Below are 24,805 nucleotides of genomic sequence, written 5' to 3'. Positions count from 1 at the left end.
CGGGGTCACCCGGGTATGTCACCGTGTGGCCCCGCCCTCAGTTATAAAAGAACTGTCATCGCGCTGAAACGTCATATGGTGGGTGCCTCCCATGGAGGGGGATCTTTTTTATTTTATTTTTCAGTCCGTCGGCGGAGCCATAGAAGAAGATGAATGGACTTCGTGGGACATTTTTATTTTTTAATAAAGGACTTGTCCCAAGGTGTGTCTTGTGGTTTTTTAACATTGTGACACTTTTTTTGTGAAAATTTTGAAGCGTGACATGTTAGGTATCTCTTTACTCGGCGTAACTTCATCTTTCACAAATTGCAAAAACATTGGGCTAACTTTACTGTTTTGTTTTTTTTTAAACACAAAACAGTTTTTTTCCCCCAAAAAAACGCGTTCGAAAAATTCCTGTGCAAATACTGTGTGAGATAAAAAGTTGCAACAACCGACATTGTATTCTCTAGGGTCTTTGCTAAAAAAAACATATATAATGTTTGGGGGTTCTATGTAATTTTCTAGCAAAAAAATGATGATTTTTACATGTAGGAGCAAAGTGTCAGAATTGGCCCGGTATTGAAGCGGTTAAAGGGGGCTTCCAGATTCTGATAAGCCCCCCACCCGCAGCCCCCACAACCACCGGACAAAGGTTGTGGGGATGGGGCCCTTGTCCCCATCAACAAGGGAACAAGGTACTTCACCCCGGCCAGACTGCACGCATGGTACCCAGAGACCTCCAAGGCTTGTTGGAGATGTGGCTCAGAAAAAGGAGACATGCTGCACATATGGTGGAATTGTCCACTAATACGTGCCTTCTGGGACGGGGTGTGCTCCAGGATACATGCTATAACAGAAACCGAAATAGTTTTCTCCCCAGAATGTTGCCTGTTGCATATCTCAAACTACTCATTTAGTAGATACAAAAAGTCAGTAGTGCGTCATATGTTGAATGCTGCAAAAACCATTATACCAAGACATTGGAAAACAACACACACCCACACTAGCAGAATGGCTTTCGGAGGTTAACTCACTATACAGAATGGAAGAAACAGTGGCAATGACAACAGAAAGAACAGACAAATTTCATAAGTTATGGAGAGCTTGGTTCATCTTCAAATACTCAGATGACTTTGCCAAGATGCAGAATGGCTAATTGCTGACTACCTTGTTACCTACACTCCATCAATACATGGCAGAGATTGCATTAAAGTAGATCTAGATGGATTGTGATCTTTTCACCCTAGGCTGGTTCAACAGGCACGGAGCTAGAATGTCCCCATCCACATACTCTTCTCTTTCCCCCCTTTCTCGCTTTTCCTTCTTTCTTATCTTTTATTTATTTTATTATTTTATTGTATTATTTTGTTTATAAGGTCATATCAGACACTCACAAACTTATTTTGTGAATCATAACATATCATCCATTCCATGGGTGGGATTGTACAGATGGATGGATCCAACCCGCTGGATCAGATAATGCTTGAAGATGATTAAATGAATCACTACAGCCAGACCCATGATATGATCTGAACAACACTGTAATAAGATGTCATTTGGATATTGTGTAAGATTGTATTACCCACAGCTCTTGTTATGTTACAATAATTTTCATGCTAAATAAAAACTTTTATTGGAAAAAAAACAAAAAATAACAAGGGAACAAGGTGCTTTGGGGAGCTACCTCAAAGCACCCTTCCCATGTTGAAGGCATGCGGCCTGGTACAGTTCAGGAGGGGGACACTCTCTCGTCCCCCCCACTTTTCCTGCGGACTGCCAGGTTGCGTGCTCGGATAAGGGTTGGGTATGGATTTTTGGGGGGACCCCCACGCCATTTTTTTTTTAATTCTGGTGCGGGGCTCCCCTTAAAACCCTTACCAGAACCGAAGGGTCTGGTATGGATTTTGAGGGGGACCCCCACGCCATTTTTTTTAATGTTGGCGCGGGGTTCCCCTTAATATCCATACCAGACCTGGAGGGCCTGGTATGGAATTTAGGGGGACCCCCACGCAATTTTTTTTTTAAATTTTGGTGCGGGGTTCCCCTTAACCACTTCGCGCCCGCACTATAGCCGAAAGACAGCTGCAGCGCGGACGCTATCTGCTGGGTGGACGTCCCTGGACGTCCAGCTGTTTACTTCCGCTATGCGCGCTCCCGCGGGCGCGCATCGCGGAAGTTCTGTGCTGGCCGTGTCCCTCGGGTCGCAAGAAATGAGATAGGCCGCCAGTACTTCAGGTGTGATCAATTTTTTATGATTTGCACTATAACTTGTAGACTCTCTAACTTTCACAAAGACCAAATAATATCCACTAATTTGGGTTATTTTTACCAAAGATATGTAGCAGTATAAATTGTGCCAAAAATTTATAAAGAAAAATTTATAATTTGCAAAATTTTATCACAGAAACTAAGAAAAATTCGTTTTTTTTCAAAATTTTCGGTCTTTTTTTATTTATAGCGCAAAAAATAAAAAACACAGAGGTGATCAAATACCACCAAAAGAAAGCTCTATTTGTATGAAAAAAAGGACAAAAAATTAATTTGGGTACAGTATTACATGACTGAGTAATTGTCATTCAAAGTGTGAGAGCACCGAAAGCTGAAAATTGGTCTGGGCAGGAGGGGGGTTTAAGTGCCCAGTAGGCAAGTGGTTAATATTCATACCAGACCCAAAGGGCCTGGTGGGGGGATCCCATGCTGTTTTTTTCAATTACTTTTATCTGTATTGCCAGGACCGACAATTCATTACAGCCGCAAATAATTTTAAATGACTTTTTTTCCTTTAGAAAAAAACACGGGAAAAATGCGACACTTTACAGGCATACTATAGACACCCCCCAGGTACGATATTTAAAGGAATATTTCACTTTTATTGTTTCACTTTAAGCATTATTAAAATCACTGCTCCTGAAAAAACGTCCATTTTTAAAACTTTTTTTTGCATTGATCCATGTCCCCTGGGGCAGGACCCGGGTCCCCAAACACTTTTTATGACAATACCATGCATATAAGCCTTTAAAATTAGCACTTTGGATTTCTCCCATAGACTTTTAAAGGGTGTTCCGCGGCTTTCTGATTTGCTGCGAACACCCCAAATTGTTTGCTGTTCGGTGAACACCCGATGTTCGAGTCGAACTTACGTTCGACTCGAGCATCGGGCTCATCCCTGACGCTGATCTCTCAGTTCTCAGTCTGCAGAGAACCGGTGGCTGGCAGTCACCAGCTCTCTGCTCTGCCCCTTCAGCGCTCATTGGAGTGCCGGGCTATGGAGGGGGTGGGAGTGGCTGGCTCAGTGACAGTCAGCCTGCTGTTTGATTAAAACGGGTCGCAGGAGTACAGAACAAAATTCACTTCTGTGATCCATAGGAGAAGCTTTGGTCCTACTTGTCCTTTTAATGTACAACTCAAAGCTTATGTAGTCCAAACAAGTCCCAATCCAGTTATATAAAATCAACTAAATCCCCTGTTGTCTTCCCTGACCAAATCCTTCATCATCTGTATCTCATGCGCTCCCCCTCCCAGACACTGCAGCTCACAGCGGGAGAAAGCAGTGGGTGTAGCCAGATGATGACTGACAAGCTACAGGCTTCAAATCAGCAGTGACAATGCTGATAGCCACACCCCCTGCCGCATCGTTTCCTCCCACTGTAGGGCAAGCAGGTATTGCCTAAGCGAGAGTGACAACACTGCTCTGAATTCAGGAGCAGTGCAGCATTGTTGCCACCCCATCACAAGAAGCTTTGTTAGGTGGACTTCACCGGCAGGACCAACAGGTTTTTATTTTTGTTGTTCTTTGCAGAAGAGAGAAAATTGTAAGAGTAGCTCATATTTATTAAACATGTGCAATTCGTTTCGTTCCGAATTAGTTTTTTTACGAATATCGACAAATTCGGATATTTCTGAATTAACGAAAACCCGTTTAATGTCCTGTACACACGGTCGGACTTTCCGACGGAAAATGTGCGATCGGAGCTTGTTGTCGGAAATTCCGATCGTGTGTGGGCTCCATCTGACTTTTTCCATCGGAATTTCCGACACACAAAGTTTGAGAGCAGGCTATAAAATTTTCCGACAACATAAATTCCGACCGTGTGTGAACAATTCCGACACACAAAGTAAAGTCTGGACCAATTTATATGTATAGCAGGGTCGGGGGTGATAACCCGACCAGGCTGAATTGATTTTGTATGAATGTTTTTCCTTTGTCCCTATATAAAATCTTAATAAAGAGGAAATAAAAAAAAAAAAAAAAAACCATACCTGTACCTGTGTGATTTTTTTCTTCTGGGCCTGGGGTGCCAATCACAGCAGGAGCCAATCAGCGGGTCCAGCAGACCCGATGTCCATCGGGACCCGCCGATCGTTCCTGCAAACAAGGCAGATCGCTGTTCTGTGACAGGAGAAGACAGAGGTCTTGTGTTTCTGTTTCTTCTTACAGTACAAGCACCTCCCCCACACAGTTAGTAAGCACTCCCTAGGCACACATTTAACCCTTTGATTGCCCCTGATATTAACCCCTTCCCTGCCAGTACAGTGACAGTGCATAATTTTATTATCATATATTATCATAAATTAGTACAATATACTATTACATATATATAATATATATAGTATCACATATATATATACAGTGGGGATTGAAAGTTTGGGCACCCCAGGTAAAAATGTGTATTAATGTGCATAACAAAGCCAAGGAAAGATGGAAAAATAAAAATCTCCAAATGGCATCAAATTACAGATTAGACATTCTTATAAAATGTCAAAAAAAGTTAGATTTTATTTCCATCATTTACACTTTCAAAATTACAGAAAACAAAAAAATGGCGTCTGCAAAAGTTTGGGCACCCTGCAGAGTTAATATCTTGTACTGCCCCCCACTGTATCACAGCTTGTAAACGCTTTTTGTAGCCAGCCAAGAGTCTTTTAATTCTTGTTTGAGGTATCTTTGCCCATTTTTTCCTTACGAAAGTCTTCCAGTTCTTTGAGATTTCTGGGCACTGCTCTTTTAAGGTCTATCCATAGATTTTCAATAATGTTGAGGTCAGGAGATTGTGAAGGCCATGGCAAAACCTTCAGTTTACGCCTCTTGATGTAATCCCTCCGTGGATTTTGAGGTGTGTTTAGGATCATTATGCATTTGTAGAAGCCATCCTCTCTTTAACTTCAGCTTTTTCACAGATGGCATCAAGTTACCATCCAAAATTTGCTGAAATTTTATTGAATCCATTTTTCCTTCTACTCGTGAAATGTTCCCTGTGCCACTGGCTGCAATACAACCCCAAAGCATGATTGATCCACCCCCATGCTTAACAGTTGGACAGAGGTTCTTTTCATTAAATTCTGTGCCCTTTCTTCTCCAAACGTACCTTTGCTCATTCCGGCCAAAAAGTTCTATTTTAACCTCATCGGTCCACAGAACTTGTTTCCAAAATGCCTCAGGCTTGTCTGTATGTTCATTTGCAAAGTTCAAACGCTGATTTTTGTGGTGAGGACGTAGAAGAGGTTTTCTTCTGATGACTCTTCCATGAAGACCATATTTGTACAAGTATCTCTTTATAGTGGAACTTCAGTGTCTGGCAGATCTTTCTGGAGGGATCGTGCAGTCCAACGTGGGTTTTGAATTGCTTTTCTCACAATCCCGCGAGTTGTTCTGTCTGATATTTTTCTTGGTCTTCCAGATCTTGCTTTAACTTCCACTGTTCCTGATGACTGCCATTTCTTAATTACATTCCGAACAGAGGATATTGGCATCTGAAAACGCTTTGCTATCTTCTTATAGCCTTCTCCAGCTTTGTGAGCGTCAACTATTTTCAGTTTCAGTTTTCTAGACAACTGCTTAGAAGAAGCCATGGTGCTGATTGTTGGGGGTCAGATGAGTCTGGCCATTTAAAACCTTTGAGATTGACGTCACCTGGTCTTCCCAGACGATGATTGAGAACAATCCATGACACTGGCAGGTCTCAGCTTTGCAAAGGGGGCAGTGCATGCTATAAATTCTGCAGGGTGCCCAAACTTTTGCAGACGCCATTTTTTTGTTTTCTGTAATTTTGAAAGTGTAAATGATGGAAATAAAATCTAACCTTTTTTGACATATTATAAGAATGTCTAATCTGTAATTTGATGCCATTTGGAGATTTTTCCATCTTTCCTTGGCTTTGTTATGCACATTAATACACATTTTTACCTGGGGTGCCCAAACTTTCGATCCCCACTGTATATATATATATATATATATATATATATATATATATATATATATACAAACACACACAGGGCCGGACTGACCATTGAGCCACTTGGGCACTGCCCGAGGGCCCTGGGCCACTAGGGGACCCCATGGGGGTTGCCAGCCTCAGTAAAACCAGGGACAGTATGTATAAATCTGTTTTTTTTTTAATCTGTCTGTGTATACTGTGTGTATGTATACTGTGTGGCACCATAATCTCTGATTGCCCGGGGGCCCCATGAGTTATCAGTCCGCCCCTGAACACACACATATATATATAGTATCTCACAAAAGTAAGTACACCCCTCAGTGACATTTGTGTAAATCTTTTCTTCTATCTTTTCATGTGACAACACTGAAGAAATGACACTTGTCTACAATGTAAAGTAGTGAGTGTACAGCTTGTATAACAGTGTAAATTTGCTGTCCCCTCAAAATAACTCAACACACAGCCATTAATGTCTAAACCGCTGGCAACAAAAGTCAGTACACCCCTAAGTGAAAATGTCCAAATTGGGCCCAATTAGCCATTTTCCCTCCCCGATGTCATGTGACTCGTTAGTGTTACAAGCTCTCAGGTGTGAATGGGGAGCAGGTGTGTTAAATTTGGTGTTATCGCTCTCACTCTCTCATACTGGTCACTGGAAGTTCAACATGGCACCTCATGGTAAAGAACTCTCTGAGGATCTGAAAAAAAGAATTGTTGCTCTACATAAAGATGGTCTAGGCTATAAGAAGATTGCCAAGACCCTGAAACTGAGCTACAGCACGTGGCCAAGACCATACAGCGGTATAACAGGACAGGTTCCCCTCAGAACAGGCCTCGCCATGGTCCACCAAAGGAGTTGAGGTCACGTGCTCAGCATCATATCCAGAGGTTGTCTTTGGGAAATAGACGTATGAGTGCTGCCGGCATTGCTGCAGAGGTTGTAGGGGTGGGGGGTCAGCCTGACAGTGCTCAGACCATACGCCGCACACTGCATCAAATTGGTCTGCATGGCTGTCCTCCCAGAAGGAAGCCTCTTCTAAAGATGGTGACAAGCGTTTTTGGCGGCAACCAGGTGAGGAGTACAAAGACAAGTGTGTCTTGTCTACAGTCAAGCATGGTGGTGGGAGTGTCATGGTCTGGGGCTGCATGAGTGCTGCCGGCACTGGGGAGCTACAGATCATTGAGGGAACCATGAATGCCAACATGTACTGTGACATACTGAAGCAGAGCATGATCCCCTCCCTTCAGAGACTGGACCGCAGGGCAGTATTCCAACATGATAACCACCCCAAACACACCTCCAAGATGACCACTACCTCGATAAAGAAGCTGAGGGTAAAGGTGATGGACTGGCCAAGCATGTCTCCAGACCTAAACCCTATTGATCATCTGTGGGACATCCTCAAATGGAAGGTGGAGGAGCGCAAGGTCTCTAATGTCCACCAGCTTTGTGATGTCATCATGGAGGAGGGGAAGAGGACTCCAGTGACAACCTGTGAAGCTCTGGTGACCTCCATGTCCAAGAGGGTCAAGGCAGTGCTGGAAAATAATGGTGGCCACACAAAATATTGACACTTTGGGCCCAATTTGGAGATTTTCACTTAGGGGTGTACTCGCTTTTGTTGCCAGCGGTTTAGACATTAATGGCTGTGTGTTGAGTTATTTTGAGGGGACAGCAAATTTACACTGTTATACAAGCTGTACACTCACTACTTTACATTGTAGACAAGTGTCATTTCTTCAGTGTTGTCACATGAAAAGATAGAAGAAGAGATTTACACAAATGAGACTGAGGGGTGTACTTACTTTTGTGAGATACTGTGTATATATATATATATATATATATATATATATATATATATATATATATATACACACACACTATATCATATACTACAATATGTTATCACACATCTTATAGTACAATATATTATCATATATTAGTACAGTGACAGTGCATATTTTGTTTAGCTCTGATCACTGTATTGGTGTCACTGGTCCCCACAAAAGTGTCACTTAGTGTCTGATTTTTCCGCCGTAATGTTGCAGTCCCGCTATAAGTCGCTGATCGCCTCCTTTACTAGTAAAAAAAAAAAAAAATCAATAAAAACATCCCGTAGTTTGAAGACTAGATAACTTTTGCGCAAAACAATCAATATACGCTTATTGGGATTTTTTTTTTTTACCAAAAATATGTGGCAGAATACATATTGGTCTAAATTGATGAAGAAATGAGATTTTTAATTTTTTTTTTAATTGGATGACAAGGTTAAAGGAAGGCCATAGTTCTATTTTACACAAAAAAGTTATTTTTTTCCTTATAACACCCACAAGTTCTTCTTTTTAATCAGTTTATATCTAGGTCAGATATTACATTTATTTTATCTTTTTTTTTGGTTCCCTTTTTTTTTTTTTTTTTTTCCGTTACTGATTAAAAAACCTTAATATTTGCACAATTCACATAATTTTTCTGGCACCGAGACAAACAGGAAAATCCTGACAAAAGCTGGAAACAACTGGGACACTCATTAGAACCTCACTGCGCGTTCTACTGGGAGACATCCCACCCGAGGATCTCCGGTAGAAAGGGGATCAGATGTCGTGGGATAGGAACTTGGGAATTCCAGCAGATCGGACCCCCGACGCCGAGGAACTGAGCCAATTCCTCTCACACAGCTGCCCCCTTTACTGCAGTAAACTTCCAGCAGAGCCGGGGGGGTGCTCAGCCCTCCAGAACAGAAGTGTCCCTGGAACAGGAGGTGAGGGGAGACCTTCCAATGGGAAGAAGGCACCAAACATACTATATATATATATATACCCACTTTATTAGGTACACCTGTTCAGTTGCTCAGTAACACAAACTGCTAATCAGCCAATCACATGGCAGCAACTCATTGCATTTAGGCATCTAGATGTGGTGAAGGCCACTTGCTGAAGTCCCAACCGAGCATCAGAATGGGGGAAGAAAGGGGATCTCGGTGACTTTGAACGTGGCATGGTTGTTGGTGGCAGACGGGCTGGTCTGAGTATTTATTGGGATTTTCACACACAACCATCTCTTGGGTTTTTACAGAGAATGGCGGGAAAAAGAGAAAATATCCAGTGAGCGGCAGTTGTGTGGAGGAAAATGCCTTGTTGGAGGTCAGAGGAGAATGGGCAGATCTATCCAGATCATAGAAAGGCAACAGTAACTCAAATAACCTACCCAAGGTATGCAGAATACCATCTCTGAACACACAACACATCCAACCTTGAAGCAGATGGGCTACAGCAGCAGAAGACCCCACCGGGTGCCACTCCTGTCAGCTAAGAACAGGAAATTGAGGCTACAATTGGCCCAGGATCACCAAAATTAGACAATAGAAGATTGGAAGAACGTTGCCTGGTCTGATGAGTCTGGATTTCAGCTCCGACATTCAGATGGTGGGGTCAGAATTTGGGGCATGGATCCATCCTGCCTTGTATCACCGGTACAGCCTGGTGGTGGGGGGTGTAATGGTGTGGGGGATAGGATATCACCGGTTCAGGCTGGTGGTGGGGGTGTAATGGTGTGGGGGATGGGGTATCACTGGTTCAGGCTGGTGGTGGGGGTGTAATGGTGTGGGGGATGGGATATCACCGGTTCAGGCTGGTGGTGGGGGTGTAATGGTGTGGGGGATGGGATATCACCGGTTCATGCTGGTGGTGGGGGTGTAATGGTGTGGGGGATGGGGTATCACCGGTTCAGGCTGGTGGTGGGGTGTAATGGTGTGGGGGATGGGGTATCACCGGTTCAGGCTGGTGGTGCGGGTGTAATGGTGTGGGGGATGGGGTATCACCGGTGCAGGCTGGTGGTGGGGGTGTAATGGTGCGGGGGATGTGGTATCACTGGTTCAGGCTGGTGGTGGTGGTGTAATGGTGTGGGGGATGGGATATCACCGGTTCAGGCTGGTGGTGGGGGTGTAATGGTGTGGGGGATGGGGTATCACCGGTTCAGGCTGGTGTTGGGGGTGTAATGGTGTGGGGGATGGGATATCACCGGTTCAGGCTGGTGGTGGGGGTGTAATGGTGTGGGGGATGGGGTATCACCGGTTCAGGCTGGTGTTGGGGGTGTAATGGTGTGGGGGATGGGATATCACCGGTTCAGGCTGGTGGTGGGGGTGTAATGGTGTGGGGGATGGGGTATCACCGGTTCAGGCCGTTGGTGGGGGTGTAATGGTGTGGGGGATGGGGTATCACCGGTTCAGGCTGGTGGTGGGGGTGTAATGGTGGGGGGATATTTTCTTGGCACACTTTGGACCCCTTAGTACCAATTGATCATGGTTTAAACCCCACAACCTACCTGAGTATTGTTGCTGACCATCCCTTTATGACTACAGTGTCCCCATCTTCTGATGGCTCCTTCCAGCACCATATCACAAAGCTCCAATCATCTCACCACTGGACAATGAGGTCACTGTCCTCCAATGGCCTCCACACTCACCACCGCCGGCTGGCCGGACAGCCAAGCAAAGCCGGGATCGGCTGTTCATAACGGCGGAAGCGATGGCAGGACGTCACTTTTCCAATTTACTCGAATAACCACAACGCCATTTTTTTTAAACATCGAAAGCATTCAAAAAACCCCCGATATTGGTGTTTTGAGAGGAGGGATCAGGGGTCCCCCAGATCCCCCCAGATCCCTCCATAAAGAGGACCTGTCACTGCTTATCACTGTCACAGAGAATGTTTACATTCCTTGTGACAGCAATAAAAGTGATAAAACAATAAAATAAAATAAATAAAATGTTTGACCTTCGGGTTTAATGCCACTTGAAAGGAGAGCTGATGTATCATTGTGCTGCCTGGGTCCAAGAATAAAATGCTGCCCCCCTCCCCCCCCCCAAAAAAAAATCACGCCCACCAAAAGGCCCTCACATCCATTATTTTATATCATGATAATTAAAACTAAAATTAAATTTATCAGGAAGTCAGATTTACATGCAACAGCACCCTGTCTATATGCAAAATGATATGACATACCATTAGGGTCAATTCCAAGGGGTGGGCTAGGGCAGTATATAGACAGGCTAAGGTAGTATATGGACAGGCTAGGGTAGTATATAGACAGGCTAGGGTAGTATAGGAACAGGCTAGGGTAGTATATGGACAGGCTAGGGTAGTATATGGACAGGCTAGGGTAGTATATAGACTGGCTAGGGTGTTATAGAGTAAGGCTAGGGTGGTATATAGACAGGCTAGGGTAGTATATAGACAGGCTAGGGTAGTATATGGACAGGCTAGGGTAGTATATAGACAGGCTAGGGTAGTATATAGACAGGCTAGGATGGTATATAGACAGGCTAGGGTAGTATATAGACAGGCTAGGGTAGTATATAGACAGGCTAGGGTAGTATATAGGCAGGCTAGGGTAGTATATGGACAGGCTAGGGTAGTATATAGACAGGCTAGGGTAGTATATAGGCAGGCTAGGGTAGTATATGGACAGGCTAGGATAGTATAAGTATAGGCTATGGCAGCATAGGGACAGGCTAGGGTAGCATAGGGACAGGCTAGGGTAGTATATAGGCAGGCTAGGGTAGTATATAGACAGGCTAGGGTGGTATAGAGTCAGGCTAGGATGGTATATAGACAGGCTAGGGTAGTATATAGACAGGCTAGGGTAGTATATAGACAGGCTAGGGTAGTATATGGACAGGCTGGGGCAGTATATGGACAGGCTAGAGTAGTATGGGGCATGCGGAGCAGCCCAGGGGGCAGTTGTCATCATGACACACAAAACTGCTGAAAAAAAAAATCTTGTTCGTCAATTTGCTGGTTAAATAGAAGAGGAGGAGAGGCGGCCGTGGTTCACCCGTGGTCCCAGTGATAGGAGAAGAGAGCAGAATGGCAGAGAGATGAGCTCATCGCTGTGCTGCTTCTACTTCCAGCAACATCCTGAAGACTCTTCCTTTGTTGTAACAAGTGATAGAAAACCATTGTAGAGTCGGGGTCTGAGCTTCCCTGGGGGGGGGGGGCTTCTCTTACCAAGTGGGGGTCGGTTGATGGGATGATGTAAGCGCTGATGTTGAGGTTTCTCATCTCTTGACGGAGTCTGGTGAGCCCTTCAGTGGAATTTTTCACAGTGGGCGGAATGAACTGCCACGAAAACAACACATTTATTTACCGTGAGCTAAAGATGTCATAAAATGTATAAGTATAGAAAATAAAGGAATCAACACAATAAATAAAATAAATACATGAAATAAAATAAACAAAGTAGGATCTTAGCTCCGGGTCAGTCTGTAATGAATTGGGATTAGTACACAAAGGGTGATTGGATCCTATTAAAATTTTGCAATGTGGCCCCGTGATTTCTAGTCACACCCCCATCATATCTACCCCTGACTCCACCTATAACCAAAATATTACGTTGGATAACTCTTAGGGGTGCAGGCATCCTGTAGTGGGCGGAGCCTGCTGGGCCCCTTCCACAGCTCTGCTCTCTCCTTGTGCAGGGTGACTGGTCTTGTCTCCGCCCCTTCTGTAATTTTCTGTGGGAAGTCTGTAGTAGGTGGAGCCTACCGGGCCCCTCCCACAGCTCTGCCCTCTTTCCTTGAGCAGGGTGGCTGGTCTTGTCTCCACCCCCTCCTGTAGTATTCTGCAAGTAGTCTACAATGGGTGGAGCCTGCTGGGTCTCTCCCACAGCTCTGTCCTCTCTCCCTGTGCAGGCAGACTGGTCTTGTCTCCGCCCCCTCCTGTAGTTTTCTGCAGGCAGTCTATAATGGGTGGAGCCTGCTGAGCCCCTTCCACAGCTCTGCTCTCTGCACAGGCTATGCACAGCACAGCTGATGATGCTACTTTTACAAGCTAATATTGTGGTAGAGTCATCTATTGTTTCTGTCTGTCTGCTAATACTCTTGGAGATGTGATTAGTAATGTGTCCACCTGTCAGGGTTGGGCTGCAGGCAGTCTTTAATGGGCGGAGGCTGCTAGATCCCTCCCACAACTCTGCTCTCTCTCCCTGTGCAGGGTGGCTGGTCTTGTCTCCACCCCCTCCTGTAGTATTCTGCAAGCAGTCTATAATGGGTGGAGCCTGCTGGGTCCCTCCCACAGCTCTGTCCTCTCTCCCTGTGCAGGCAGACTGGTCTTGTCTCCGCCCCCTCTGTAGTTTTCTGCAGGCAGTCTATAATGGGCGGAGCCTGCTAGAACCCTCCCACAGCTCTGCTCTCTCCCCCTGTGCAGGGTGACTGGTCTTGTCCCCGCCCCCTTTTGTAGTTTTCTGCAGGCAGTCTATAATGGGTGGAGCCTGCTAAATCCCTCCCACAGCTCTGCTTACTCTCCATGAGCAGGGTGGCTGGTCTTGTCTCCATCCCCTCCTGTAGTTTTCTGCAGGCAGTCTATAATGGGTGCATTGAAAAAAATAAATGCATAGAATGCATTAAGGTGAAAAACCTTGAGGGTTTATGAACCCCTTTAAGGTGTCTTTCTCTCATTGCATAATCCCCCATTGTGTGCCTCCTAGGTATGCTTTCCCATTGTTAATTGAGTCACCTATTGTTTCTGTCTGTCTGCTAATCCTCTTGGAGATGTGATTAGTAATGTGTCCACCTGTCAGGGTTGGGCTGCAGGCAGTCTTTAACGGGCGGAGCCTGCTAGATCCCTCCCACATCTCTGCTCTCTCTCCCTGTGCAGGGTGACTGGTCTTGTTTCCACCCCTCCTATAGTTTTCTGCAGGCAATATTTAATGGGTGGAGCCTGCTGGGTCCCTCCCACAGCTCTGCTCTCTCTCCTTGTGCAGGGTGACTGGTCTTGTCTCCGCCCCCTCCTCTAGTTTTATGCAGGCAGTCTTTAATGGGCGGAGCCTGCTAGATCCCTCCCACAGCTCTGTTCTCTCTCCCTGCAGGGTGACTAGTCTTGTCTCCGCCCCCTCTTGTAGTTTTCTGCAGGCAGTCTATAGTAGGAGCATTGAAAAAATAAATACATAGAATGCTTTAAGGTGAAAAACCTTGAGGGTTTATGAACCCCTTTAAGATGTCTTTCTCACATTGCGTAATCCCCCCATTGTGTGCCTCCTAGGTATGCTTTCCCATTGTTAATTGAGTCACCTATTGTTTCCGTCTGTCTTACCGGAGGAGTGATGGAGCAGTTCCTGATGGTCGTGTCTCGGGGCTCTTTGGGAAATACAGCAGCATATCCTGTGTGTAAGTGGATAGTTAATAGAAGAAAAAAAATGGCAATACCAACTATAGCGTCTAACTTGTAAAAAAAAAATAAAATAAACAACAACTGTACATATAATGAAGCAAGTAAATAAAATGTTGCTATTCGGCACACTAGACATGTGCGGTTCGTTTCGTTCCAAATTAAAATTCGGATGAATTTTCTTTTTTTTTTTTCGGAAATTTGGATGTATCCGAATTTCCAAATTAGAATAATACCAAATTAACGAACCCGAAATAACAAAAAAATATTTGGACGAAATTTGAATTTGAATTGTTTTCAAACACTTTTAGAATTGGAATCGTTTTCGAATTTCGAATAGTTTTCCAATTTCCAAAGAGAATAAAAATAGAATAGAAAATAAAGGAAAAGAATAGAAAAAATAAATAGTTTCTATTCTATTCCTTTAGTTTCTATTCTATTTTATTCTCTTTGGAAACTGGAAAACGATTCGACGTTGAAAAGTTTTCGAATTCGAATTTTAAAAATTTTTGAATTTGAAAGCGATTCGAAAACGATTTGAATTTCGTCCAAATTTTTTTTTCGTTATTTCGGATTCGTTTTAAATTCGGTACTAGTCTAGTTCGGAAATTTTGGATACGTCCGAATTTCCGAAAATGAAAAATTCGTCCGAATGTTAATTCGGAACGAAAACAACCGCACATGTCTAATGTCTATTGATTGGATTGTGTGAAGGTTATAGCGCCTACAAACGATGGGATATGTACTGTAATTTTTATTTTGTTTATACTACTAATGACGGCGATCAGCAACTTATAATGGGACTACGATATCGCGGAAGACAATCTGACACTAACTGACGCTGGGGGGGGGGGGACACTGACTAACTGCCACTGACATCACCAGTGACAGTAATCAGAGATAATACTATACACTGTCACTGTACTAATGACACTGGCTGGCAAAGGGGTTAACATCTAGGGGGCAATCAAAAGGGTTGTGCCCAACAACGTATAATATGTGCTGCTTTTACGACTAGATCTCTCAGTTTCTTAGCCCTGCTTTGCAGGGATGAGAAACTGACAGATCGCTCCCTTCACACAGAGCTCTGTGTTGTTTACCAACATAAAGGCTCTGGGCTGTGATTGGACACAGCCGATCAGGAGGTCCCCGGCCCATAAATCATAGGCCGGGACTTGCCGACAGGCTCCTGCTGTGTACACTCAGAGGGGGAGCTGGACAGAGGGCGGGCATGCCCTCGCCCCAAAAACTGAAGATAGGCAGCGTCATACCAGTACGTCGCTTTGCCTACAGCGGCTGCTCGCCCCGCAGAACTTTTCGGGTGGTCGCTATACAACATTTGGCCACTAGGTGGCTCTAAGTACACTTACCGCCACCTAATGGCCAAATGAGGTATTTTCCATTTATAAAATCAATATAAAATATTTGACTATCACAGGAAATAGCCTAATAATATTCATTTTTTTTTTGGCTTATTCACACTGAACGAATGTATGTGCACTTTCACTGGGAGACTTGCTATGTTTTTTTGTTTTTTTTTATAAATGCACCCCAAAAATCAATCACTATGATTACATGAAAGTGTAAAAAACCTCGCAGTAGAATACACGATAGCCAGGTAACAGGAATTTTCAGAAGAAGAAGTCCAGGAGCATGCATGTTTTCTTAAAGATTAAATATTTGTTGGGTTGAAAAGGAAACCTTCTCATTTATGTATCACTAAATTCCAAACTGCCCCCCCCCCCCCCCCCCCCCTTCCCATCCACAGTTCATTCTCCTCATATTTTATAGGAAAGTTGTAGAACTCACCATTCTGAATGAAGGCGAAGATTCCCAGTATCCAGAGGAGTCCCAACATGTCACCCTGCAATCCTTCCCCGCGCTCAGAGCGATCAATCCTTCTATCCTCCTGAGATATTTACTATCTGATTGAACACCGCCCAACCGAATGACAGCGAGGGACCTTCCTCCAGTGTACGGATTCCTAAGGACAATCCACCACTCTCCCTTCCTGGAGTCAGCAACACCCAGTTAATAATAGATTGCTAAGTGCAAACTACAGGCACTTAGCATTATTAATTAATATTAATAGAACAAATAAAGTAAAGGAAAAAAAATTGAGCTAATAAAGTAAAAAAAAAAAAAAAATCATTAGAAATAAAACAATGAGACAACAATAATGATAATGATATTAGAAATAATAAAATTAAAAAGATAATACAAAATGATTATAGAACTAATAAGTAAAAAAGTTTAATAATTATTACTACTACTACTACTTCTACTATTACTACTACTACTACTACTACTACTACTACTAATAATAATAATAATAATAGAACTAATAAAGTAAAAAAAAAATGATTATAATAATGGAACTAAAAAAGTAAAAATAATAATAATAATAATATTAAAATTAATAAAGTAGAAAAAAATATATAATAACATTAATAGAACTAATAAAAGTAAAAAACAATTATAATAATAATAATAGAACTAATAAAGTAAAGAAAAAAATAATAACAAAAATAATGATAATAATATTACTAATGTTCATAGAGCTAAAAAAAGTAAAAGAAATAATAATATTAAATAATAATAATAATAATAATAAAGTAAAGAAAAAATAATAATAATAATAATAACAATAATAATAATAATAATAATAATAATAATAATAATAATAATAGAACTAAAAAAGTAAAAAAATAGTAATAATAATAATAGAACTAATAAAGTAGAAAAATATATAATAACATTAATAGAATTAATACAAGTAAAAAAACAATAATAATAATAATAATAATAATATTTATAGAGCTAAAAAAAAGTAAAATAAATAATAATAATAAATAATAATAATAGAACTAATAAAGTAAAGAAAAAAATAATAACAAAAATAATAATAATAATATTACTAATGTTCATAGAGCTAAAAAAAGTAAAATAAATAATAATAAATAATAATAATAGAACTAATAAAGTAAAGAAAAAAATAATAACAAAAATAATAATAATAATAATAATAATAGAACTAAAAAAGTAAAAAAATAGTAATAATAATAGAACTAATAAAGTAGAAAAAATATATAATAAAATTAATAGAACTAATACAAGTAAAAAAACAATAATAATAATAATAATAATAATAATAATAATATTTACAGAGCTAAAAAAAGTAAAATAAATAATAATAATAAAAAATAATAATAATAGAACTAATAAAGTAAAAAAATAGTAGTAAGTCTTCTGGACTGAATGACGGCCAGCATCCTGCAACCTGAACAGTGAAGGAGAAACAGCACTGTAGTGAGGTCTCTGTCACTCTGCCTTCTCCTTCTGTCGGCGTGCTCCTCGTTACACATGAGCTGACTGGTAATTAATTTAAGCTGATTCTTCCTCTCCCACTCTGAACTCTGTTGTACAGGAACTGCAAGAATCTGATACCAAGTCATCTTCTAGTATTATTTTTAAGAGAGATCTATCTATCTATCTATCTATCTATCTATCTATCTATCTATCTATCTATCTATCTATCTATCTATCTATCTATCTATCTATCTATCTATCTATCTATCTTATCTATCTATCTATCTATCTATCTATCTATCTATCTATCTATCTATCTATCTATCTCATAATAATATTAATAATAATAATACAATAAATTAAGTTAAAAAGATTATAATAATATTAATAATAATAATACAATAAATTAAGTTTAAAAGATTATAATAATATTAATAATAATAATACAATAAATTAAGTTAAAAAGATTATAATAATATTAATAATAATAATAATACAATAAATTAAGTTAAAAAGATTATAATAATATTAATAATAATAATACAATAAATTAAGTTAAAAAGACAAAAATGATGATAATTATAGTATAAAAATTGTAGAATAGTAAAAAAATAATAATAATAATAATAATTCTGTTGTTGTTACCATTATAATCACTATTGATATCATTATTATTATTGTTATCAGTATTAGGCTCGGTTCACATTGCCACGAACTAAAAGTCGCGTGACTTGCGGTGCGACTTTGCCAGACGACTACCTGGCGACTTGAGTGCTACTTGATGCGACTTTGAAGGGACTTTGAAGAGACTTTCGGGAAAAGCCTGGGTAATCTTCCTGAACTGTAGGATCCAAACCACATCAATATCGACGAGGATCCGACTTGGAGACGACTTCCATTAGGGCTCATGCACACTGCAGCTCAAAAATAAAATCTGCTTTTACAGACGTGTGAGCTTTTATTTCAGCTTGAAGAAGCTTTGTATATTTTTGGGCTCTTTTGCATGGTTTTTATTGAGCTTATCTGAGCTCCTTTGAGCCACCGATCAGTGCTGCCTATCAGTGTCACCTACCAGTGCCTATCACCCCCCTTCAGCGCTGCCCAGTGCCCAGTGCCACCTATCAGTGCACTTCAGTGTCACCCATCAGTGCCCGGTGCCACCTATCAGTACCGCTTATCAGTGCCCTTCAGTGCCGCCCCTCAGTGCCACCCATCAGTGCCTATCAGTGCTTATCAGTGCTTATCAGTGCTTATCAGTGCCGCCTCATCAGAGCACATCAATGAAGGAGAAAATTTACCTGTTTTCAAAATGTTATAACAAACTGTGAAACGTTTTTTTTTTTTTTTTTGGTCTTTTTTTGTTTTATTTAGCAAAAAATAAAAAACTCAGCAGTGATTAAATACCACCAAAAAAAAATCTCTATTTGTGTGAAAAAAATGATAAAAATGTCCTCTGTCTACAGTGTTATTTGACCGTGTAATTGTCATTCCAAGTGTGACAGAGCTGAAAGCTGAACATTGGCCTGGGCAGGAAGGGGGGGGTTTAAGTCTCCGGTATTCAGGTGGTTAACAAATCGATCCGAAACAGAACAGATGATTTTCGTTCGGCACGTGTCTAGTTGGCTCTTGAGGGAGGAGTTATGTAATAATTAGAACAGCCTAATAAGTAGATGTCAGTCTGGAGGAGTGGCCTGACCTTTAATGCGATTTGACAGGTCAAAATCGCACGACAAGTCGCACCCCACTCCTGGAAACGGAACTCTCCAAAGCGGTGAGACGCTGACTTCGTTAGTCCAGTAGTAGTTCCTACACTGCTTCCGCCGACTTCAGGTGCGACTTGCATAGACAACATCTGAGCAATTGAATCGCACAGATCTCAGCCAAGTCGCCCCTGAAGTCGCACTGACATGCGGCTTTGAAATTGTGCGATTTTAAGTCAAAGCCGGATTCGGTATGACCGGGGGAGGGGGGGATGCCCACAAGTGACGCTGAGCCCCCCGTCATTTAAAGAACTGAAGTCCAATAAATGAAAGGGGCGGGGCCAGGGACAGGCGGGCCCAGGAGGGGCGAGACTAAGCAATGCTGGACGTCCTCCAGCCAGGAAATGGGGGGCGGAGCTCCGTCTGATTTACTGCAGCTTCTGGTGCACATGGTGAGAAGCTCACAGTGTGCGGTGAAATCAGAGGAAGTGGTTTCAGTCCAGGAGAGGAGCCGCTACAACTCGTATTATTTTTATTCTGCAGGAAAGCGGGCGGGGCTCAGTAAATGATTCTTACAAAGATATATGCATGTTACAAAGTTCAAAGATTCACCTCGTATCTCCAGTGCAGGGAGGTGGCGGGTCACTGATTAACTTCTGATTGGCCCTTTTGTGTTAATGGATAGTCATGGTGAAGATCACGGACCAAAAATTTAAAGCGGAACTCCAGGAAGATGTAAAAGACACAAAATAATGCAGCTCTACACTATATATATATATATGTAAGAAAAAAAATGTATTAACATTTTTTTAAACATTTTCTTTTTTTCATCTTTTTTTTTTTATTTTTTACTATTTTTTTTACATCCTTTCATCAGAGTCGTTCAGTATCACCATAGTGACTACTCGGGGGAGGGGGGGATCAGGGATTTCTTTATTGTTACACTGTTATTGCTTATACAGTGATGATCAGCTTTCTTATGTTTGTGATCTTTGATTGGCTACAGCTGATCACATGGTAGCCAGGTAGCCAGGTACCATGTGATTGCTGTGGGCCAATCACAGATCACAGCAGTAAGGAAGTGGTTCATGAATGGAAAGCCATTGTTTACACTGTTATCATGTGATCTCTGTGACCAATCATAGCCATCACATGATATCCGGGTTACTGGTAACCGTAATCTGTTGTGCGCTCCTAACCCAGATGAGGCACAATCATATATATATATATATATATATATATATATATATATATATATATATATATATATATATATATATATATATTTACTGAGCTCCACCTCCACAGTAATAGTAATACTATAATAGTTTCCTGCACCATTATAACGGCACAAGAAGATTACTTAATTCCCTGGACTGTTCAAGCTTGAGATAGAGGTAAACAATGAAACATTTTAATAGACGTACAAAAAGGAGAAAGAGGGATACAAAGTAACATTGTTTATAAACATTGATCAGACAGGAGATAGAGAGATACAAAGTAACATTGTTTATAAACATTGATCAGACGGGAGATAGAGAGATACAAAGTAACATTGTTTATAAACATTGATCAGACAGGAGAGAGAGATACAAAGTAACATTGTTTATAAACATTGATCAGACAGGAGATAGAGAGATACAAAGTAACATTGTTTATAAACATTGATCAGACAGGAGAGAGAGATACAAAGTAACATTGTTTATAAACATTGATCAGACAGGAGAGAGAGATACAAAGTAACATTGTTTATAAACATTGATCAGACGGGAGATAGAGAGATACAAAGTAACATTGTTTATAAACATTGATCAGATGGGAGATAGAGAGATACAATGTAACATTGTTTATAAACATTGTTCAGACAGGAGATAGAGAGATACCAAGTAACATTGTTTATAAACATTGTTCAGACAGGAGATAGAGAGAGATACAAAGTAACATTGTTTATAAACATTGATCAGACGGGAGATAGAGAGATGCAAAGTAACATTGTTTATAAACATTGATGAGGCAGAAGAAAAAGAGATACAACGTAACATTGTTAAATTTGTGACTACTCTGCTTCCTTAATCTGCAGATCAAACAGATGAGCTTCAATCTGCACATGACAAGCAAAGAAAAAAAATAGTTTTTTTTGTTTTGTTCTTATTTAAGCCCCTTTCAACCATTTTTATTTTTTTTTTATTTTACACTAATCAGTCCTAATTAACCCTTTCTCCCATAAGATATTATTTTCCTGCTGATTTTATTTTATTTATTTGTGTTTGTTTGTTTATAACTGTTTTTCTAACCATTAAAAGGGATATTAAAGTCGTTTTTTTTTTTTTTTTTTTTTTTAAAGTTTAAAAGAGCAAACATGATATACTTACCTGCCCTGTGTAATGGTTTTGCACAGAGCAGCCCCGGTCCTCCTCTTCTCGGGACCCTCGCCCTGGCCCCTCCCTCCTGCTGGGTGCCCCCCTACAGCAAGCAGCTTCCTCTGAGGGCACCCAAGCAGGCGCGTTCCTGACCTGCAGCTCTGTGTGTTCATTCACACGCGAAGCCGCGACTCGGCCCCACCCCCTCCGTCTCCTGATTGGCTCACTGGCTGCAATTGATCCACTGTCTCCCGCTGCTGCCGAAAGCCAATCAGGAGTGCGAGTCCCCAGAGGGGCAAGGCTCTCATGGACATCAATGGATCAAAAGGGGGCTCAGGTAAGTATTGGGGGGAGGGCTACTGCACAAAGAATGCATAGAATGCACCTTGTGCCTTTACAATCACTTTAACCACTTGCTGACCGCCTAACGACGATATACATCGGCAGAATGGCACGGGCAGGCAAAATCACGTACCTAGTACGTGATTGCCTTCCCGAGGCGGTCGGCTTTGGTCTGGCAGCGATCAGAGATGAGGGGGAGGCCATCCATTCGTGGCCCCCCCTCGCGATCGTTCCCAGCCAATGAGAGTCGTCCCCTGCCTCTGTGTAGCACACAGAGGCAGAGGATGTGATGTCATCTCTCCTCGGCTCGGCAGTTTCCGTTCCGGCACCGAGGAGAGAAGACATCTGAGTGAGTTGCACAACACTACACCTCACAGTAGAACATGCCAGGCACACTTTACACCCCCAATCCCCCCCCCCGATCCCCCCCTAATCACCCCTCCCCCCCGTCACACTGACACCAAGCAGTTTTGTTTTTTCTGATTACTGTATTGGTGTCAGTTTGTGACAGTTACAGTGTTAGGACAGTTAGGGTTAGCCCCCTTTAGGTATAGGGTACCCCCCTAACCCCCCTAAAAAAGTTGACGCTAGTTAGGGAGGTAAATATTTAGGTTCGCCGTCAGCGTTTTATAGCGACAGGGACCCCATATACTATCTAATAAATGTTTTAACCCCTTGATTGCCCCCTAGTTAACCCTTTCACCACTGATCACCGTATAACCGTTACGGGTGACGCTGGTTAGTTAGTTTATTTTTTATAGTGTCAGGGCACCCGCCGTTTATTACCGATTAAAGGTTTAGCCCCCTGATCGCCCGGCGGTGATATGCGTCGCCCCAGGCAGCGTCAGATTAGCACCAGTACCGCTAACACCCACGCACGCAGCATACACCTCCCTTAGTGGTATAGTATCTGAACGGATCAATATCTGATCCGATCAGATCTATACTAGTGTCCCCAGCAGTTTAGGGTTCCCAAAAACGCAGTGTTAATGGGATCAGCCCGGATACCTGCTAGCACCTGCGTTTTGCCCCTCCGCCCGGCCCAGCCCACCCAAGTGCAGTATCGATCGATCACTGTCCCTTACAAAACACTAAACACATAACTGCAGCGTTCGCAGAGTCAGGCCTGATCCCTGCGATCGCTAACAGTTTTTTTGGTAGCGTTTTGGTGAACTGGCAAGCACCAGCGTCCTAGTACACCCCGGTCGTAGTCAAACCAGCACTGCAGTAACACTTGGTGACGTGGCGAGTCCCATAAGTGCAGTTCAAGCTGGTGAGGTGGCAAGCACAAGTAGTGTCCCGCTGCCACCAAGAAGAAGACAAACACAGGCCCGTCGTGCCCATAGTGCCCTTCCTGCTGCATTCGCCAATCCCAATTGGGAACCCACCACTTCTGCAGCGCCCGTACTTCCCCCATTCACATCCCCAACCAAATGCAGTCGGCTGCATGAGAGGCATTTTCTTTATGTCCTCCCGAGTACCCCTACCCAACGAACCCCCCCCAAAAAAGATGTCGTGTCTGCAGCAAGCGCGGATATAGGCGTGACACCCGCTATTATTGTCCCTCCTGTCCTGATAATCCTGATCTTTGCATTGGTGAATGTTTTGAACGCTACCATGCACTAGTTGAGTATTAGCGTAGGTACAGCATTGCACAGACTAGGCACACTTTCACAGGGTCTCCCAAGATGCCATCGCATTTTGAGAGACCCGAACCTGGAACCGGTTACAGTTATAAAAGTTACAGTTACAAAAAAAGTGTAAAAAAAAAAAAAAAAAACACAAACAAAAATATAAAATAAAAAAAAATAGTTGTCGTTTTATTGTTCTCTCTCTCTCTATTCTCTCTCTATTGTTCTGCTCTTTTTTACTGTATTCTGTTCTGCAATGTTTTATTGTTATTATGTTTTATCATGTTTGCTTTTCAGGTATGCAATTTTTTTATACTTTACCGTTTACTGTGCTTTATCGTTAACCATTTTTTTGTCTTCAGGTACACCATTCACAACTTTGAGTGGTTATACCAGAATGATGCCTGCAGGTTTAGGTATCATCTTGGTATCATTCTTTTCAGCCAGCGGTCGGCTTTCATGTAAAAGCAATCCTAGCAGCTAATTAGCCTCTAGACTACTTTTACAAGCAGTGGGAGGGAATGCCCCCCCACCGTCTTCCGTGTTTTTCTCTGGCTCTCCTTTCTCAACAGGGAACCTGAGAATGCAGCCGGTGATTCAGCCAGCTGACCATAGAGCTGATCAGAGACCAGAGTGGCTCCAAACATCTCTATGGCCTAAGAAACGGAAGCTACGAGCATTTTATGACAGATTTCGCCGGATGTAAACAGCACCATTGGGAAATTGGGAAAGCATTTTATCACACCGATCTTGGTGTGGTCAGATGCTTTGAGGGCAGAGGAGAAATCTAGGGTTTAACAGACCCCAATTTTTTCAAAAAAGAGTACCTGTCACTACCTATTGCTATCATAGGGGATATTTACATTCCCTGAGATAACAATAAAAATGATTTAGAAAAAAAAATGAAAGGAACAGTTTAAAAATAAGATAAAAAAGAAAAAAAAAAAAAAAAAGCACCCCTGCCCCCCTTGCTCTCGCGCTAAGGTGAACGCAAGTGTCGGTCTGGCGTCAAATGTAAACAGCAATTGCACCATGCATGTGAGGTATCACCGCGAAGGTCAGATCGAGGGCAGTAATTTTAGCAGTAGACCTCCTCTGTAAAT

The 24,805-nt window shown here is 42.0% G+C and overlaps 1 protein-coding gene across 1 annotated transcript in view; it reads right to left on the bottom strand.

Annotated features, from left to right (window-relative positions):
• Positions 1 to 16,399, bottom strand: part of LOC141107401 (xaa-Pro aminopeptidase 2-like) — an 86,947-nt gene extending 70,548 nt beyond the window's left edge. The window contains exons 1-3 of the mRNA XM_073598108.1: positions 16,170 to 16,399; positions 14,286 to 14,353; positions 12,204 to 12,314 (exon numbers count right to left, since the gene is read on the bottom strand). Coding sequence (XP_073454209.1) covers positions 12,204 to 12,314; positions 14,286 to 14,353; positions 16,170 to 16,218 — 228 coding nt within the window. The 5' untranslated portion in view covers positions 16,219 to 16,399. The remainder of the gene's footprint in view (positions 1 to 12,203; positions 12,315 to 14,285; positions 14,354 to 16,169) is intronic.
• Between the last annotated feature and the right edge of the window lie 8,406 nt (positions 16,400 to 24,805).

The sequence above is a fragment of the Aquarana catesbeiana genome, linkage group LG09 (genome assembly GCF_042186555.1).
Source record: "Aquarana catesbeiana isolate 2022-GZ linkage group LG09, ASM4218655v1, whole genome shotgun sequence".
Taxonomy (NCBI): domain Eukaryota; kingdom Metazoa; phylum Chordata; class Amphibia; order Anura; family Ranidae; genus Aquarana; species Aquarana catesbeiana.
Note: the sequence above shows the minus strand (reverse complement) of the source record. Positions and strands in the feature narration are given on the sequence as shown.